This window comes from Pelophylax lessonae, assembly GCF_965119305.1.
Source record: "Pelophylax lessonae genome assembly, chromosome: 6".
NCBI lineage: Eukaryota > Metazoa > Chordata > Amphibia > Anura > Ranidae > Pelophylax > Pelophylax lessonae.
Window position 1 is genome coordinate 7,455,008 of NC_138773.1, and position 20,415 is coordinate 7,475,422.

Genomic DNA, 20,415 nt, shown 5'->3' on the forward strand with positions numbered 1-20,415 from the left:
GCAGGCCCTTACGCAGGGATGGTAGAGGTAGGGTAGGAGCAGTAGGCCGGAGCCAAAGTGTGAAGTTTCAGAAGGTGCGTTCGGTTACGTCAAAGGACGCACCAGACTTGGTTGAGTGGCTCACTTACCCTTCCTCTTCTGCACCCTCCTCATCCTCTCTATCTGCACCCTCTTCACTCACTGCTGTGTGCACCCCCAAAGACACCACCATAAACACCACCACCACGATATACCCTCCGCTTGAGTCACTGGAATTATTTTCCGATCCATCACAAGACATTTGCGATGCGCAGCCATTCTTGGCATCTGATCAGGAAGAGGAGGTAGCAACAGCCGCCACCCAGCAGTCTGACGACAGTACCCAGATCAGCGAAAGGAGGTTGGTCCCTGCTGTTGCTGCCTACTCCGAGATCTCGAATGTTAGTGGTGGGGAAGGTAACATCGATGATGACGTGTCTATGGACGTCACGTGGGCGCCCACAAGAGAGGAAGAGGAGGGGAGTTCAGAGGGAGAGATGGACCAGCAGATAGGGAGGAGAAGCAGGCAGAACTTACATTGCACAGGAGGGACAAAGCAGACTGCTAATATATCAAGAGCGAGCCATCAACCATGTACAGTCACATCTGGCGCTCCCAGGATGCCGGCACATGGCTCCACAGTGTGGGCTTTTTTTAACATGTCCGCTGCTGACAATAGTGTTGCCATCTGCAGCCTTTGCAGTCAACGCAAAAGTCTCAGTAAGCCCAGCACTCACCTAGGGATGACCGCCTTAAGAAGGCACCTGGACTCCCATCACCGAGCCCAGTGGGAGCAACGCGGTCAGAAACCACAAAGCCACACTCCAGGCTCTCACCATCCAGCCTCTTCTCCTTCCCCTTCTCCTCTCTCCTCACAATTGTCCTCCACTCAACCTTCCATCATGCCATCCTCACGTTGTTCTGGAAAAAGGCAGGCTTCCGTGGCCCAAATGTTGGAGCGTAAAAAAAATTATGACGCTGGATAACCCTCTTGCCCAACGTTGGACTGCTGGCTTGTTGGAAAGGATAGCCCACAAACTACTGCCATATCAATTTGTGGCCATTGGAACATCACAATGGAAGGTCCCAGGAAGCAAATATTTCTTGAAGAAGGGCATTCCAGAGCTGTATGGCCATGTTCAGCGGCAAGTGAATGTATCTCTGGCACACAGTGTCGGTGCCAAGATACATCTGACCACAGACACGTGGTCTAGCAAACACGGGTAGGGAAGGTATATAACTTTTACTGGCCACTGGGTGAAACTTCTGATGGCTGTCAAGCATGTAACCCGTGGCACCCGTGTAGATTTGGTTTTACCGCCACGGATTGCATGCAGGCCTGCCTCTTCTTCTCCTCCTCCTCCTCCATCCTCGCTCTCCTCCTTGGCTGACTCCTCCTTTTCCACTGCTACCGTCTCTCCCGCTGCGCCGCCCAAGATCCCCAGAACCTATTCCACATGCCAGGTGAGATGTTGCCATGTTGTGCTGCGTCTTGTTGTGCCTGGAAGCCAAGAGCCACACTGGTCCTGCACTCCTTTCAGCTTTGCGTTCACAGGCAGATCAGTGGCTGACACCGCTCAATTTGACAGTTGGTAAAGTGGTGTGCGACAACGGTGCCAATCTGCTGAGCGTGCTGAAACAGGGCAAAATTACACACGTGCCATGCATGGCACACGTCCTGAACATGGTCATGCAGCGATTTGTGGCAAATACCCTGGGGTCCAGGATGTCTTGCGGCAGGCCAGGAAAATATCGGGCCATTTCAGAAGATCTTACACAGCCATGGCTCGCCTTGCTGACATTCAGTGGCGACACAACCTGCCCGTCAGGAGTCTTATTTGTGACTGCCCGACGCAATGGAACTCAACCTTGTATATGCTTGATAGGCTGCTCCAGCAGAAACGTGCAGTTAATGATTACCTGTACGAATTCTGCGGCAGGACAGGTTCTGGGGAGTTTGTTTTTTTTCACTGCACCAGTGGCTGCTCATGCGCGATGCATGCAGACTACTGCGGCCATTTGATGAGATCACCAAACTGGTCAGTCGTGGCCAGGGTGCCATCAGTGACATCGTACCTTACGCCTTCTTTCTGGAGCGTGCATTGCGTCATGTCATTGATCAAGCCGTCGGGGAGCAGGAGCAGGAAGATGATGAAGTCGCAATGTTGGATGAATTCCCAGGGGGTGCTACTCCATCTGAGTCAACAAAAGGAGTCTGAGGAGGAGTCAGAGGAGGATAGTGCCAGGGCAAATGAGGAGGAGCAAGAAGAGCATGCTTTGAACCTTTCTGGGATCCCTGGTGTTGTCCGTAGATGGGGGGAGGAGAGCAAGGACGACATAATCGTGGATGATGACCTGGAGCCAGGCCACTACACCGCTTCTAGTTAAGTGCAAATGGGGGCCTTCCTGCTCCATTGTTTTAAGAGGGACCCCCGTATAAAAAGCATAAAGGGCAAGGACCAGTACTGGGTGGCAACGTACTTAGACCCCCGGTACAAAACAAAAAATGGCGGAAATTTTACCACTGTCACAGAGGGCGGTCAGAATGCAGCACTTCCAGGCCTTGCTTCGAGAAATGCTGCATTCTGCTTTTGCGTGCGCTGGCAGAGGAATTTCCACTCACAGAGAAACAGCTGCAGGTACCAATCCAACAGCACCTGCAAGAAGGGGGCATTTTGAAGATGTATTGGTCCCTTCTGATATTCAGCCGAACCATCGATAGCTGTACTCCGGATCCAGCATCAGGGAACACCTAGACCGACAGGTGTCCGACTACATCGGGTTAACGGCCGATGTAGACGCTCTGAGGAGTGATGAACCCCTGGACTACTAGGTGGGCAGGCTTGACCTCTGGCCAGACCTTGCACAATGGAACTGTTGGCTTGCCCCCCATCCAGTGTCCTGTCCGAAAGGACATTCAGCGCAGCAGGGGGGATCGTGACCGATAAGCGCACTCGTCGAGCTCATGACAGTGTAGACTACCTCACATTTATAAAAATGAATGAGGCATGGATCCCTGAGGAATTCAACACATGTGACCAGTAGACCATGTTTGATTAAAATTCCTCATGACAGGCCACAAATATCCGCCAGACCGCCATCCACCCATAACAATTCCTGGTCCTTGTCTTCAGTAAATACAGTGGCATAAAAGGCATTTTATGCCCATTGAATGCCTAATTTTTGGGGCCTTTAATGGCCGACATTATTTATTCTGTCAATGCCTAATGTACCTTCAGCCACAGAATACTACGTTCTTTGCTGTCAGGTAAACGCATGTGGGCTAATTTTTGGGGCCTGGAATGGGCGACACTTACTTATTTATCCTGTGAATGCCTAATGTACCTCCAGCCACAGAATACAATGTTTTTAGCTGTCAGGTGAACGCATGGGGGGTAAATTTTGGGGCCTGGAATGGGCAACAATTACTTCTGTATCCTGTGAATGTCTAATGTACCTTCAGCCACAGAATACAACATTCTTAGCCATCAGGTAAACGCATGTGGGCTAATTTTTGGGGCCTGGAATGGCCGACACTTACTTCTTTATCCTGTGAATGCCTAATTTTTCAGACTGGAATTGAAAATCAATGGGTCTTTAAACATGCCAAATTGTGGAATGGATGCGGACCCATTTTACAGATGTGTGAATGGACGCTATATGTATTTGACAATGTATTTACCGGCTGCTGTCACTTCTGGCTGATTTAGAAAAAAAAAAAAAATATTTGCTTAAAAAGAAAACAAAAATATGTTTTATGTCAACTTTTCCAATAGAAATACTTCTGTTATGACATTGTCCATGTGCTGGGACTATTTGTGCACAGCTAGTAATTATTTTGTGGCTGCAAATATGACCTGAAGGTTTTTAAAGTTTGCCTGCCATTAAAGTCAATGGGGCCCACCCCAAACTTGCGGTTTGCGAACATTTGAGAAAGTTTGCGGATGACGTTCGCGAACCGCCCCAGCCGATGTTCGTCCATCACTAATAACAATTACAAATATTGTAGATAGACATATTGATGCTATAAATACAATATTTCTAATTGGTATGTTCTTATTTTAGAAGATAACCTATTTTCCTAAATATGTTTATGCATCCCTGAAGAAGAAAAGAAAAAGAAATTACATTTCGAAACACGCTGGTTGTCTATCACTTGAATTTCCTGTTTGGCGCTATCAATTGGATATCCGAGTGTACTAGAGATTATCTAGGAATTGTGCAATAATCATTTTAATACTGAGTAGTGTATATATATATATTTTTTTTTTATATTTTTGTTACAACAATAAAGATTTTGTATAATTTTAACAGTTGACTCAAAATCACAACTTTCTATGTTTAACTATGTGTTGCCATTAAAAGTCCCATTATGAGGGTTCTTCTCCATACAATATATTTTTTTTACATATACAACATGGATGATGGCCTATAAATGTCACAAAATGTACCATATAGTCATTGAACACTAGATAATACTATATCTGGAGTTTGAGCACCGTGTGCCAAGCACAATCTTTTTTGGCAATTTGTTTAATTTACTAGTTCTCAGAAAGAATGTCTCGCAACTGAGTGCGGAGAATGAGAACTGAATTAACCACTTAAAGCGGAGTTCCACCCATTTTTAATAGTTGAGATGTACGTAATCCCCTTTAAAAATGCTTTTACCAATGTAAACTTTTTTTTTTTGTAAGGAAATACCTTTTTTCTTTTTAATTCAGCCACACATCCAGGTCCGGCCGTCTTCGGCCATTACGTCACTAGGCGATTTGCAAGGGCTCCTGGGATAGCGGCGTCATGTATCCCAGCAGTCCTTGCGATTTGCCTAGTGAAGAAATCTCACGTTATTTTCAGACCGGAAATAATGCAAACAGGGGGAAGAGCCACTGTTCTAGTGCGCAGGCCCGGGGTAGGTAGGGAAATCTGACACAACATAAAGCAGACAGCTGACTGAGGGGAGGCGGGGCTGAGGCGGGATGGAGTTGCCGCCGCGTCATCGAGTCCTTACTGGGGCGGATGGGAGAGCTGAGAGGAGGCGGGAGGAAGGTCGAGGAAAAGTTTGCAGAACTGATTTAGAGGAGGCGGGGCGGGAGAGTAGACCTTAGAGGAGGCGGGACGGAGGTGTGGCCGTGTCATTAATGCTGGGCTTCTAACCATTAAAAGAGCCTCCTTCTGTTATACTAGATATGTATTAATATTAAATACAAGTATACTAAATAATGATAATGAAAAATAAATAATAACGTGTGACGCGTCAACAGCTGATGAGAATGACCGGAAGTGATAGGGATAGGGGAATCTGACGGGGTAGGGAAATCTGACAGAACACCGCTCAGTGGTGCGAGATCAGGAGGTGCATGCTGGGTAGCCAGCTGCACCTTATCCCAGGAAAAACACACAAGCAGGCTTCAGATGCCCATATCCTCGAAAGCCCCTGCTTGCTTCCGAGATCATGTAAGTTATTACAGATTTAAAAAAAAAAAACAAGCATGAAGGCAGTCAGGACAGTATCCAAATATTAATGTACTAGTACTAACAGTCATTGGGAAGCTTTTAAAAAAAATTGATTATAACAGACTGGAGCTCCTCTTTAAGGACCGGAAGATTTTACCCCCTTAATAAAGAGGCCATTTTTCGCGATTTGGCACTGTGTTACTTTAACTGACAAAACTCCCCTCTCCTCTCCCGGTGATGTACACACAACCCTCCCCTTTCCTGGTTATGTACACACAACCCTCCCCTTTCCTGGTGATGTACACACAACCCTCCCCTCTTCTGGAGATGTACACACAACCCTCCCCTCTCCTGGTGATGTACACACAACCCTTCCCTCTCCTGGTGATGTACACACAACCCTCCCCTCTTCTGGTGATGTACACACAACCCTCCCCTCTCCTGGTGATGTACACACAACCCTTCCCTCTCCTGGTGATGTACACACAACCCTCCCCTTTCCTGGTGATGTACACACAACCCTTCCCTCTCCTGGTGATGTACACACAACCCTCCCCTCTCCTGGTGATGTACACACAACCCTTCCCTCTCCTGGTGATGTACACACAACCCTCTCCTCTTCTGGTGATGTACACACAACCCTCCCCTCTCCTGGTGATGTATACACAACCCCCACTCACAAAGATGTAAACACTGCCCTCCCCTCTTCTGGTGATGTACACACTGCCCTCCCCTCTTCTGGTGATGTACACACAACCCCCCTCTCCTGGTGATGTACACACAACCCCCCTCTCCTGGTGATGTGCACACAACCCCCCTCTCCTGGTGATGTACACACAACCCCCCTCTCCTGGTGATGTACACACAACGCTCCCCTCTCATGGTGATGTACACACAACCCCCCTCTTGGAGATGTAAACACTGTCCTCCCTCTCCTTGTTATGTACACACAACCCCCCCTCTTGGAGATGTAAACACTGCCCTCCCCTCTCCTGGCAATGTACACACAACCCCCCCCCCCCTCCCAAAGATGTAAACACTGCCCTCCCCTCTCCTGGTGATGTACACACAACCCTCCCCTCTCCTAGCGATGTACACACTGCCCTCCCCTCTTCTGGTGACGTACACACAACCCTTCCCTCTCCTGGTGATGTACACACAACCCCCCGTCTTGGAGATGTAAACACTGTCCCCCCCTCTCCTGGCGATGTACACACAACCCCCCCCCCCCAAAGATGTAAACACTGCCCTCCCCTCTTCTGGTGATGTACACACAGCACAAACAAATGGCCACTGCCCCCACCTATAACTGGCTTTCACAGCAAGGAGCACATGGAAGGGCAATGCATGTCAAACAAAACCAAAGAAAATGTCCAGCTCAACTTACCAACCAGCCTGCAACCAACCAAATTATCCTGTAACAGTTTGCGTTAAAAACAGGGGTTTCGTTTGCACACATTTGCAAATAAATGCATAAGTTGCAGAGCCGCTTCATGGCATCCCAGTAATACGTGACCTTTACTGCCATTGTGCTATGTGCTGGGTGTCTAGTGCACCCCTGTGCCTTTAACCACCTCAATACTGAGCACTTTCACCCCTTCCTGCCCAGCCCAATTTTCAGCTTTTAGTGCTATCGCACTTTGAATGCCAACTGCGTGGTCATGTAACACTGTACCAATATGAAATGTTTATTATTTGTTTGAGACAAATAGAGCTTTCTTTTGGTGGTATTTAATCACCACTGTTTTTTTTTTTGCCCTATAATGGAAAAAAGACCAACAATTTTGGAACAAAGCATGTTTTTCTTAGTTTCTGTTATAGAATTTTGCAAAAAAAATATTTTTCTTCATAAATTTTGACCAAAATTTATACTGCTACATTTCATCAGTAAAAATAACCCAAATCAGTGTATATTATTTTGTCGGTGTGAAGGTTATAACTTATATAGGTCTACAAGCTATGGTGCCAATCATTGAAAATTATTACACCTGATGTACTGATGGCCTATCTCATTTCCTGAGGCCTTAAAATGCTAGGACAGTACAAATATCCCCCAAATCACCCCATTTTGGAAAGTAGGCCACCCAAGGTATTTAGTAAGAGGCATGGAGAGTTTTTTGAAGTTGTAATTTTTTCCCACAATTCTTTGGAAAATAAAAAAATGACTTTTTTTTATTTTTTTATTTCACACACATGGCATAGGCAAACTTGCAACTACACCCCAAAACACATTCTGCTACTCATCCTGAGTATGTCAATACCACATGTGTGAGATTTTTACACAGCCTGGCCACATAGAGAGGCCCAACATCTAAGTAGCACCTTCAAGCATTATCTACTTTAAGACAAGGGTTCTTCTGCCACTTTTCGATTTACAAGTAAAAATCAGTATTTTTGCTAGAAAATGACTTAGAACCCCCAAATATTATATTTTTTTGTAGCAAAGGCCTTAGATAATAAAATGGTGGATTTTGCTAATTGTTATGTCACACTGTATTTATGCAGCGGTTATTCTAAACTCGATTTCACACATTAACGCATGAACACATTTTAATGAATTATAATGCACACAAAGACAATATAATGCTAAATTTTTGGTCAAATATAAAATGTGGTGTTGCACCGGGTAAATAGATTTCCAAACATGTCACGCTTTAAAATGGTGCACGCTTGTGAAATGGCTCCAAACTTTAGTATTTAAAAAGTCCCATAGGTTACACTTTATTAGCCTTTATTGGTTACCAGTTTAGAGTTACAGAGGAGGTCTGCTGCTAGAATTATTGCTCTCACTCTGACGTCTGTGGCAATACCTCTCATGTGTGATGCAATCACCATTTATATATGTCTATGGGACCAACCTGTGTGTTAGCCTTTGCATGAGAGCACAGGGGGACAGGGGGAGTATACATTTTTATTTATTGGTGGTAAATTGGTACACTTATAGATGTTTTTGTGCACTTGTACACTGTGACAGATTCTGATCTCCACCGGTGGACACTAGTGCAGATGTTTTGTGCACTGGTACAGATGCTCATGGAACACTTGGACAGGGACAGCGGTGATTGGTGTACTGTGTGGGATGACTGCAGTCTGTGTGATCTCTGTGTAACGGAACACTAAAATCATCATTTACTCAGAGAGCTGTCAACCCCCCCCCCTCGACATAGAGACTCACGTCTCTGTTTACACAGTGTGGAGGCTGTGATTGGACACAACCATCACATGATCGGGAGGACCAATCACAGCACCCATGTCCTGATCTGTGATGTAGGCCATCAAAGGATGGGGCTGCTCGCAGGCACCCATATTTGCAAATGTGTGCAAACAAAACCCCTATTTTTAATGCAAACTGGATATTTGGTTGGTTTCAGGTGGTTGGTAAATTTTCTTTGGTTTTGTTTGATGTACATACAGCCCACCCCTCTCCTGGTGATGTACACACAGCCCACCCCTCTCCTGGTGATATACACACAGCCCTCTCCTCTCCTGGTGATATACACATGCCCCCCCCCCCCCCCTGCACTATCCCTATGAAAGCAGGGGAGGGAAGAGCTGGGGGATGTGCACAGCCACACTGTTGTTCTGGCAGTAGCTCCTCCAAAGCTCATGCAGGCAGCTTGTACAAAATTGTAAGTTGTAGCTGCCCTTTGGTAACAGCCCCTGTCTCTTCTCAATGGTGCTCCCTAGGTGGAGGAGAAAGGATTTGAGTAAGAAAGAACAGCTGTTAAGTGGGAAGGCGGGTTTGGGGGGAAACCTTTGTACTAGGGGGGCTGAGAATTTGAGAAAAACTGGCATGTGATATATGCACTAGTTAACTCGGCATCCTGTACGTAGCAGACTCCTGAGGCTTTCACCCTGTACACGGTATTCTCTGAACTATGCACTCTGTACATAGTGCACTCTTTAATCCTGCAACCTGTATATAGCGCACTCCTGAGCCTTGCATCCTGTACATAGTCCTCCCCTGAGCTTTGTGCCCTGTACATAGCGGTCTCCTGAGCCTTGCACCCTGTACATAAGCCACCCCTGAACCTTGCACCCTGTACATAGTGCACTCCTGAGCCCTGCACCCTGTACATAGTGCACTTCTGAAACATGCACTCTTTACATATCTCACCCCTGAACCTTGCACCCTGTGCAGAGCACACTCCTGAACCCTGCACCCTGTACAACCTGCAATGCTGAGTTCAGCACCCAATACATTGCACACTGCTAAGTCCTGTATATAGTGCGCTTCTGCACCATGTACATAGCAGACTCCAGAGTCCTGCGCCTTGTACATAGCGCACTCCTGTTTTCTGTACATAGCACAATCCTAAGTCCTGCACCCTTTACATAGCACATTCCTGAGTCCTGCACCCTGTGCATAGTGCACTCCTGAGTCCTGTACATAGCGCACTCTTGGGTCCTGCTCCCTGTATATAGCACATTCCTGAGTTCTGCACCCTGTACGTTGCACACTCCTGAGTAGTGTTGAGCGAACCAGGACTGTATTATTCGTGTTCGTACCGAATAATTGGATTTTTTGTACCCGAACACGGACACGGACACTTTACTGTATGTTCGGGTAAAAATCCGTGTTCGGTCGTTTTATTTCCGGGTTTTGCATGCTTTGGCGCTCTTTTCATGGCGGGCTTTCAACAGCCAATCAACAATCGTTTAACTGGTGTGCCTTAAGCCATCCCAGCCATGCCTGCAAATGTCTCAGTAGCTGTGATTGGCCGTCTGAAGCATGTGACCAAGTCTTTATAAGTTCGAGGCAGCCGCAGCGGCGTCATTATGCTGCTTAGATTCAGGGACAGAGCACACATCAACGTGCTGGCTGCTGATTAGGGAAAGATAGGCAGGAAAAAACCATTTGTGTCCGGATAGAATTGAGGGACAGGTCGGAGTGTTTAGGCAGGGCGAGTTGTAGGCATTTTAGGGATAGAGTCTGCTGAATTATATAGGGTCAGTGTCTTCTACAAACTACAATCGATATTGCTGTGTGGGGGGTGGGGTCTGCACTCAATCCTGATCTACGATCTCTTCTCAATCCTGTTAGGGACAGAGTCTGCTGAATTTTAGGGAAACTGTGTTCTACAAACTACAATCGATATTGCTGTGTGGTGTGGGATTGGAGATAGGCAGGTGTCAGTGATCCACATCCATTTTTCTGTGTGTGAGCTGCAGTGAACACAATCTTTTTGGGCTGCAGTGAACACAATCTTTTTGGGCTGCAGTGAACACAATCTTTTTGGGCTGCAGTGAACACAATCTTTTTGGGCTGCAGTGAACACAATCTTTTTGGGGTGCAGTGAACAAAATCTTTTTGGGGTGCAGTGAACACAATCCTTTTTGGTGTGCAGTGAACACAATCTTTGTGGGGTGCAGTGAACAAAATCCTTTGTGGGGTGCAGTGAACACAATCTTTTTGGGGTGCAGTGAACAAAATCCTTTTTGGGGTGCAGTGAACAACATCCTTTTTGGGGTGCAGTGAACACAATCTTTTTGGGGTGCAGTGAACAAAATCCTTTGTGGGGTGCAGTGAACACAATCTTTTTGGGGTGCAGTGAACACAATCTTTTTGGGGTGGAGTGAACAACATCCTTTTTGGGGTGCAGTGAACAAAATCCTTTTTGGGGTGCAGTGAACAAAATCATTTTTGGGGTGCAGTGAACACAATCTTTTTGGGGTGCAGTGAACACAATCTTTGTGGGGTGCAGTGAACACAATCTTTTTGGGGTGGAGTGAACAACATCCTTTTTGGGGTGCAGTGAACAACATCCTTTTTGGGGTGCAGTGAACACAATCTTTTTGGGGTGCAGTGAACACAATCTTTGTGGGGTACAGTGAACAGAATCTTTGTGGGGTGCAGTGAACACAATCTTTGGGGGGTACAGTGAACACAATCTTTGTGAGGTGCAGTGAACACAATCTTTGTGGGGTGCAGTGAACACAATCATTGTGGGGTGCAGTGAACTCAATCTTTGTGGGGTACAGTGAACACAATCTCATACTGAAGGTTTGAGGGTGCTGCCTGTTCCATACTCCCCCTACTCCTCATCTAGCCTTTTAGGGGTACAAACAATAGTAATTGGGGCCTAGTGTGGTTGTGTACGTGTGATATACATACACTTTTTTGGGATCATATTTTCTATTCCGCTATTTAATCAAAAACCTTTGGGGATCAGTTAAATTGGGGGATAGTCTGTGTTGGTACGTGTGAGAGAGATCCACCTTTCCAAGTTGTTGAGGTTCATCTCATACTTCTGAAGGTTTGAGGGTGCTGCCTGTTCCATACTCCCCCTACTCCTAGCCTTTTAGGGGTACAAACAATAGTAATTGGGGCCTAGTGTGGTTGTGTACGTGTGATATACATACACTTTTTTGGGATCATATTTTCTATTCCGCTATTTAATCAAAAACCTTTGGGGATCAGTTAAATTGGGGGATAGTCTGTGTTGGTACGTGTGAGAGAGATCCACCTTTCCAAGTTGTTGGGGTTCATCTCATACTTCTGAAGGTTTGAGGGTGCTGCCTGTTCCATACTCCCCCTACTCCTAGCCTTTTAGGGGTACAAACAATAGTAATTGGGGCCTAGTGTGGTTGTGTACGTGTGATATACATACACTTTTTTTGGATCATATTTTCTATTCCGCTATTTAATCAAAAACCTTTGGGGATCAGTTAAATTGGGGGATAGTCTGTGTCGGTACGTGTGAGAGAGATCCACCTTTCCAAGTTGTTGGGGTTCATCTCATACTTCTGAAGGTTTGAGGGTGCTGCCTGTTCCATACTCCCCCTACTCCTCATCTAGCCTTTTAGGGGTACAAACAATAGTAATTGGGGCCTAGTGTGGTTGTGTACGTGTGATATACATACACTTTTTTTGGATCATATTTTCTATTCCGCTATTTAATCAAAAACCTTTGGGGATCAGTTAAATTGGGGGATAGTCTGTGTTGGTACGTGTGAGAGAGATCCACCTTTCCAAGTTGTTGGGGTTCATCTCATACTTCTGAAGGTTTGAGGGTGCTGCCTGTTCCATACTCCCCCTACTCCTCATCTAGCCTTTTAGGGGTACAAACAATAGTAATTGGGGCCCAGTGTGGTTGTGTACGTGTGATATACATACACTTTTTTGGGATCATATTTTCTATTCCGCTATTTAATCAAAAACCTTTGGGGATCAGTTAAATTGGGGGATAGTCTGTGTCGGTACGTGTGAGAGAGATCCACCTTTCCAAGTTGTTGGGGTTCATCTCATACTTCTGAAGGTTTGAGGGTGCTGCCTGTTCCATACCCCCCCTACTCCTCATCTAGCCTTTTAGGGGTACAAACAATAGTAATTGGGGCCTAGTGTGGTTGTGTACGTGCGAGATACATACACTTTTTTGATCATATTTCCTACTCCGCTATTCAATAAAAACCTTTGAGGATCAATTGAATTGCGGGATAGTCTGTGTCGGTACGTGTGAGAGAGATCCACCTTTCCAAGTTGTTGGGGTTCATCTCATACTTCTGAAGGTTTGAGGGTGCTGCCTGTTCCATACTCCCCCTACTCCTCATCTAGCCTTTTAGGGGTACAAACAATAGTAATTGGGGCCCAGTGTGGTTGTGTACGTGTGATATACATACACTTTTTTTGGATCATATTTTCTATTCCGCTATTTAATTTAACTGGGCCTCCATGCGAGACCTGTGTGCCTTGTTGCGCTGTTTTGAGTACTCCACCAACATGGCCAGTGGCAATGACGCCGTTCTCAGCTTAACTATCCCACTTCCATGCCTCCTTGAAAAAACAATTCAGGCGATGATGGAAGAGGATGTGGCACAGGATGAGGAGGAGGAGGAGGATGAAGAGGTAACATTTCCAAGGCTTTCAGGGCAGTCATTCGCAAGGGGCTCCGAGGGTGGGTTCCTGCACACGCAAACGCCAGGGACGCAATTGTCCAGCAGGGGCACAGTTCTGGAGGATGAGGAGGATGAGGAGGAGGAGGAGCTGGAGGAGGAGATGGAACCATGTTCACAGCAGGGTGGCACCCAGGCCAGCTCATGGCCATCACTGGTGCGTGGCTGGGGGGATACAGAGGACACGGACGATACACCTCCCACAGAGGACAGCCTTTCGTTGCCTCTGGGCAGCCTGGCACACATGAGCGATTACATGCTGCAGTGTCTCCACAACGACCGCCGAGTTGCCCACATTCTAACTTGTGCTGATTACTGGGTGGCCACGCTGCTGGATCCCCGTTACAAGGACAACGTACCGTCCTTAATTCACTCACTGGAGCGCGATCGCAAGATGCGCGAGTACAAGCGCACGCTGGTAGACGCCATGCTGCTGGCATTCCCATCTGACAGCGGGGCCACAGTGGAAGCACAAGGCAGAGGAGGAGGAGGAGGAGGTCGCCAACGCAACCAGGGCACCGCCAGCACCTCAGAAGGCAGGGTTAGCATGGCCGAAATGTGGAAAAGCTTTGTCAGCACGCCACAACAAACAGCAGCACCAGCAGCTCAGATGGAACGTCTTAGCAGGAGGCAGCATTTTACCAACATGGTGGAGCAGTATGTGTGCACACGCCTACATGTAGTGAATGACGGGTCTGCCCCCTTCAACTTCTGGGTCTCCAAATTGGGCACATGGCTTGAGCTTGCCCTTTACGCCTTGGAGGTGCTGGCGTGCCCTGCAGCCAGTGTATTATCTGAACGGGTATTTAGCACGGCTGGGGGCGTTATAACAGACAAGCGCAGCCGCCTGTCCAGAGACAATGTGGACAAGCTCACGTTCATTAAAATGAACCAGGCATGGATCCCACGGGACTTTTCCGTACCTTATGCAGAATAGCAATGGATACCGACCTTACCCACCCATTGTTCCATTTTTGCTCTTTCTCACTCTTTTGGGGTGTACCCTCATTTAAAATTTTTGAAAAGAAGCAGTGTTGGCTACCTCGTCCTCCTCCTCAGGGCCAGATTAATGTAGGGGCTATTGGAGCTGCAGCTCCAGGCCCCTACCTTTTATATAGGCCCCGGGTTGGCCATATTCACTGTTACCGCTCTTCTGTCACTTGTAAACACAGAAGTCTGGCTTCTATGCTCGCTTCCCCAGGCAGCACCCTCAGAACCTCCCCACACAGCGTGAAGGCCGGACAAGGAGGGACAGTTGGCGATGCATGGATGTGTTTATGGGCTTCAGAGACAGCATCCCATGTTGAATTAGGCATGCATGGCTGCACCCTTCCTCCTCTGGGTGCATGGCAAGGCACGGCCCTTAAGGCCCTTCAAAATCCTCAGCACCAAGCCCATGATGCTGTTAATCCGGCCCTGGTCCTCCTCCACCGCCGCTTCCACCTACACCGCCCATAGGTGTGCGCAGCCTATTGCATTAAGGTGTGCACCCCAAAGTTGAAATACACATGCATGTGTTTGCCAGCAGGGAGAGTAATGTATCGGGGCCATGTACCTGTAGGCAAGGAGAAATAGAGCAGAGCAGGTCCCAGGGAGATCTTTCCCATCTCCTCACTGGCAATGCTATGTGCCCTAGGTGATTAGGGTGTGCCCAGGCACACCCAGCACACCCTGTGCGCACGCCTATGTCACCGCTAGGCTTGTGACGGTATCAGATTTTCATGCTGCGATTAATTGATTAAGGTTTTGCCACGGTATACGGTATTATCACGGTATTCTATTATTAAATTTAAATTATTAAATTTCCACCTCACTTCAATTTCATTGCTGAATTTAGGGGCTTTGGTTCACTTATGCACATTATTATATAGTCAGTCAGTACAGACTCTGTGAACCAGGCCTAAAATAGGTCATCAAGCAGTGTCTGGCCTAACTGGTGATAACTGGTTCTGGCGCTCGGCTCCGATCCGATGGCCTGGTCATTAAGAGGGCAAATCCTTGTGGTCAAGAAGTGGTTAAACCTGAAGGAGGTGTTGTTTATAAATTACTTTACTATTGCTTTAGGCCTGGTTCACATGTATGCGGGTTGGTGGTTCACATTTGCACAGGCATAGCAGCCCATTGATTTGAATGGGCTGCTATGCCCTCATTTTCCGCAGAAAAAAGGTGCATGCAGCATTTTTTTAAAATTCAGTGGCCTTGAAATCCATCCTGCTTTTGCACCATGCGACTAACCTGCAGTTCCTGCTCTGGCAAGCTTTCTGCATTTTTTGTATACGTGGGCACGGCATTTAAAAATAAACAGTTTGCGTGTGCAGCAACGGCAGGTAAGTCGCATGGTGCAAAAGAAGGATGGATTTCATGGCCACTGCATTTTTTTAAATTCTGCATGCACCTTTTTTCAGCTGAAAACGCAGGCATAGCAGCTCAAGCCCATTCACATCAATGGGCTGCTATGCCTGTGCAAATGTGGGCCCCCAACCCGCATACATGTGAACCAGGCCTAAAGCAATAGTAAAGTCATTAATTGGTTAAACCTGCAGGAGGACCGGTGTTTTTATCTATATATATATATTTTTATCTATAATGAGCACTAATAATTACATGTAATCATTAGTATTTTGGAAACAGGAGTGTGACTACAGGTGTAGAATGCAAGCTCTTTCAAACCAAACACATTTCCACAACAATGGTGTGGTTCTTTTCCACAGAGTAGTGTTTATTGGATCCCAAAACAAATGACAAAGTCCAAAAGAGTATATGTCAAATAATATATTACATAGAAGCCTCCAGAGTCTCTGGTTCTCCTGTCATATATTAGCAACCATATAGACACCCCCCCCCCCACCTAGTATAGATGTCCAATCTATATGATGCAGCTAGAAGGCTTCCATGCATGCAATAATGTATATTATAATCCAGACCTTTCCTTCCATAATACCTCTCTACCAGCAATCAAAAATCTTTCCCTGATATACAGTTTCCCTCCCCATCTACCAAGATTTAAAGGCAATTGGTAGGTTGATTTTGTTTTACAAAATTAGCTCCTTGGCCTCATTTACTCCTTGCATTGTTTAACCACTATCCGCCCATGCTATAGGTGAAAGACAGCTACAGCACAAGCTACCAGTGATTGGAAGGTGTCCATAGATGTCCACCCATTACCGTGCTGCTCACGCACCCCCTGCGGTGCACGAGTGGTGCCCTCTGTGAATGTCGAATCCTTTGGACTCGGCTGATCACAGAACAGGGTAAAGAAACAATCACAGCGGTCCTTTACCACGTGATCAGGTGTCAGCCAATGACAGCTGATCAAGCAAGTAAACAGAAGCTGATTAGCTGCTTTTTTTATCCTCACGATCAGTGTGAGGAGAAAAGAAGAAAGCTAGTAACTGACTTCTGTTACAGGGACCTCTGTCCCAATCTGAGCCCAGCAGTGCTGTTAATCAGTGCCCACCAGTGCTGCTAATCAGTGCCCATAAGTACTTCTAATCAGTGTCCATAAGTGCTGCTAATCAGTGTCCACCAGTGCTGCCAATCAGTACCCACTAGTGCCACCTATCAGTGCTCATCAGTGCTGTCAATCAGTGCCCATCATCAATGCTATCAGTGCCACCTACCAGGGCTATCAGTGCCCATAAGTTCCACCTATCAGCACACATCAGTGTCACATCCCAGTGCCCTTTCGTGTCACCTATCAGAGCCCATTAGTGCCACCCATCAGTTCAGCCTCATCAATGTCTCCTCATCAGTGCCCACCAGTGCTGCCTTACCAGTATAGCCTCATCAGTGCCACCTATCAATGCCCATCAATGCCACCTCATCAGTGCCTATCAGTGCCCTTCAGTTCAGCTTATCAGTGCCCATCAGTGCAGCCTAATAAGCACACATCAGTAAAGGAGAAAAATTACTTGTTTGCAAAATTTTATAACAAACTATAAAAAATGTTTGTTTCTTTAGCAAAAAAACAAAAAAACAAAACACTGGTGATTAAATACCACCAAAAGAAAGCTCTAGTTGTGTGAAAAACATTATAAAAATTTAGTTTAGGTACAGCATTGCATGACCGGGCAATTGTTATTCAAAGTGAGACAGCGCCTAAAGCTGAAATTGGCCTTGGCAGGGAGGGAGTGAAAATGGCCAGTGGGCAAGTGGTTGAGGCAAAGTTGCATTCTCTACCACTTTTGCATCTAAGTAAACAAATTATCATATAAAATACAATTTACCATAAACCAGTACCCTATAAATATTTAAGACCCCTTAAATCTATTTACCAAATTGTAGTTTTTCGATGTGCATTTTAGAACCCATGTTTCTGGTAAAGAATTAACAATATTCATTTGAAGAGAATTAGCAGACCAAGAGTCAACCAATGCTATTGTATCAGTCCTGAAGATGGATTGTTACTTCTCTATGCCAGGAATACACACACATATATACTGTATATTACACATACAAAATACACATCCTATAATGTTCTTGATGGTAACAAGAAACCATTACATGTTTTCTGCATGCAATTGTGATCAACATTTTTAAATTTGGTTGGAGAATTCCTCTATTGGATATTATAGACATAAATCAAGCCTGTCAATGCATTTCAGAGGTGCATTGTGATCCATGTATGTTTTATTTTGTATTTACATATCTTATCAAGAAAAAAAGATCAAAAAATATTGCAATGAGAAATCAGACAATTTTGAAGGAGTTCATTCTCTCTGGACTGTCTGATCTTCCGTCGCTTCAGCTTCCTCTCTTTCTCTTCTTCCTTCTCATCTACCTTCTGACATTAATCTGGAATTTGCTGATCATTGTCCTCATAGTCACCGACTCTCACCTCCATGTTCCTATGTATTTCTTCCTGGGGAACCTGGCCAGTTTGGACCTCTGTTGTTCCTCAGTCACCGTCCCACGAATGTTATTTGACCTTCTCACCAAGAGCAGACGGATAACCACAACAGCTTGTATAACCCAAATCTTCTTCTTTATATTCTTTGCCGATTCTGAGATTTTCCTGTTGGCTGTCATGTCCTATGATCGATATACCGCCATTTGTCAGCCATTACATTACACACAGGTCATGAGTTGGAAAGTATGCAGTCAGTTGGTCTCCATTGCATGGTGCTTTGCTTTGGCAAATTCTTTAGTTCACACACTTTGTGGAATAAATTTAAAATTTTGTGGATCAGATATTATAGAAAACTTCTTCTGTGATCTCCCTCAGTTGCTTCAAATCTCCTGCAGTGACATTTACATCAATATTCTACTCATCTTTCTCTTTGGTTCCATCCTTGGAGGCGGGTCTCTGATGCTGACCTTCCTTTCCTATGTTTATATATTCAGAACTGTCCTACAGATCAAAGTTAAAGATAAAATGAGTAAAGTTTTTTCTACGTGTACCTCTCACCTGACAGTGGTCTTCTTATTTTATTGCTCCATTATGTTTAATTATTTTCGGCCAAGCCCTAACCAACATTTTGCTGGAGACAAAGTGGTGTCCATCCTTTACACAGTGATTGTTCCTCTCCTCAATCCTCTGATATACAGTCTGAGGAACCAGGACTTGAGAACAGCAATTCACAATGCTTTTAGAAGGATTTCTCCATCGTAATAGAAAATTCATCTAAATAAATCTTCATTTCTAGGTATTTTCTAGACACAGAAGTATCTTTATATCTGACCCATGTCAATAATTCAGTAAAAAGCTGCTTTTATTCCCAGCTATAGAAATTATTTTGTTTTTATGGTTAGATTTATGTTTATTATGTGGAATATATTTCCATAAGAGCTGTTTATGACAGCTACCAGCTGTCTGCTAAACTAATATACAAAAAAGGTGGATGGTTTCCTAGAAAAAAAAACAAAAAAAGATCTGGTAAATGTTTGAGTACCATTATGGTAAATATGCTTTTCATTTTCCAAAAATAGCAAACACACACACACACATCATATGTTGAACTGAATGGACTGTCTTTTGTCTTTTTTCAACCCCACAAACTATGTAATGAGTAGGAAATACATTTGTAAAACCCCTATTATACAATTTCAATTTTCCCCATTCAAAAAAATGAAAAATTACTTTCAGAATTTTGACCATTTAACTCACAATTCTACTTTTCTTGAATTGTTATTTATATTTGGTTTTGTTTTAATATCGAAGGATTCAAAGACTCTGGTGTTAGGAAAAAAAAGATTTTACCTTGAAACATGTAAGGAACATATCAGCCAACCTCACACTTTGTCACATATATTCAAATAAAAGTTTCTAGAATTTCTTTACTGTAGTATCAGTACCACTGTCTTCTGATGCAAACAAATTTGCATTGTTTCTTATTAAGATGGGTGGAATGGTGCCATAATAAATGTCCTTTATTCCTTGAATACTTTTGTCTTTCCCTTCTACTCTGAAATTTTAAAGAAAATGCCACCCTATTAAAAAAAAAAAGAAAAAAGAAAAAAAAGAAAAAATCATCTGTAAATTGTAGATATTCATTTACTGCATATTTTATTTTATTTATAATCCGTTTTTTTTTTTTTTTAAAGATTTACTGGATAACAAATTTAGTATACTTATTTAGTGGAAAATGATGTATAATTGTAATATACTGTACCATATCACATTAGAAAAAAAATAGATTACATATTTAATTTGGTCAATCACATGACTTTTCTAAGACTAGATTTAAAAAAACATAGTCTGTAAGTGAATAGTGAAATGGTTTAAAGACTTCATCCAGATAGAAGTGATTATTGATGCATACTCACCATGGTGGAAGTCTTTATGTTGATCATGGAAGGGTCAGAGAGCTGCTTGAGGGTGGGTGGGAAGGGTCAGAGAGCTGCTTAAGGAGGGGGGTGAAAAGGGTCAGGGAGCTGCTTGATGGGGGAGCTGGTGGAGGCCTCAGGCAATTATTTGGATCATGGAATGTCAGAGTGAGGAGACTAAGCAGCCATCATCCTCAGCGTCCAAGCCATGCCCCCGAAAAGTGTACTTTAATAGGGATGATCGAACTGTTCGGGTCGACCATCGGCTCGACCTGAACATTGGGT

At 44.9% G+C, this 20,415-nt stretch overlaps 1 protein-coding gene across 1 annotated transcript; it reads left to right on the forward strand.

The window, feature by feature from the left end:
• Positions 1-18,046: 18,046 nt before the first annotated feature.
• Positions 18,047-18,976, forward strand: LOC309558383 (olfactory receptor 5V1-like; the record flags this gene model as incomplete). Its single annotated transcript, XM_082261458.1, has 1 exon — positions 18,047-18,976. The coding sequence occupies one exon, from the start codon at positions 18,047-18,049 to the stop codon at positions 18,974-18,976; it is 930 nt and encodes a 309-aa protein (XP_082117584.1).
• Positions 18,977-20,415: the final 1,439 nt, after the last annotated feature.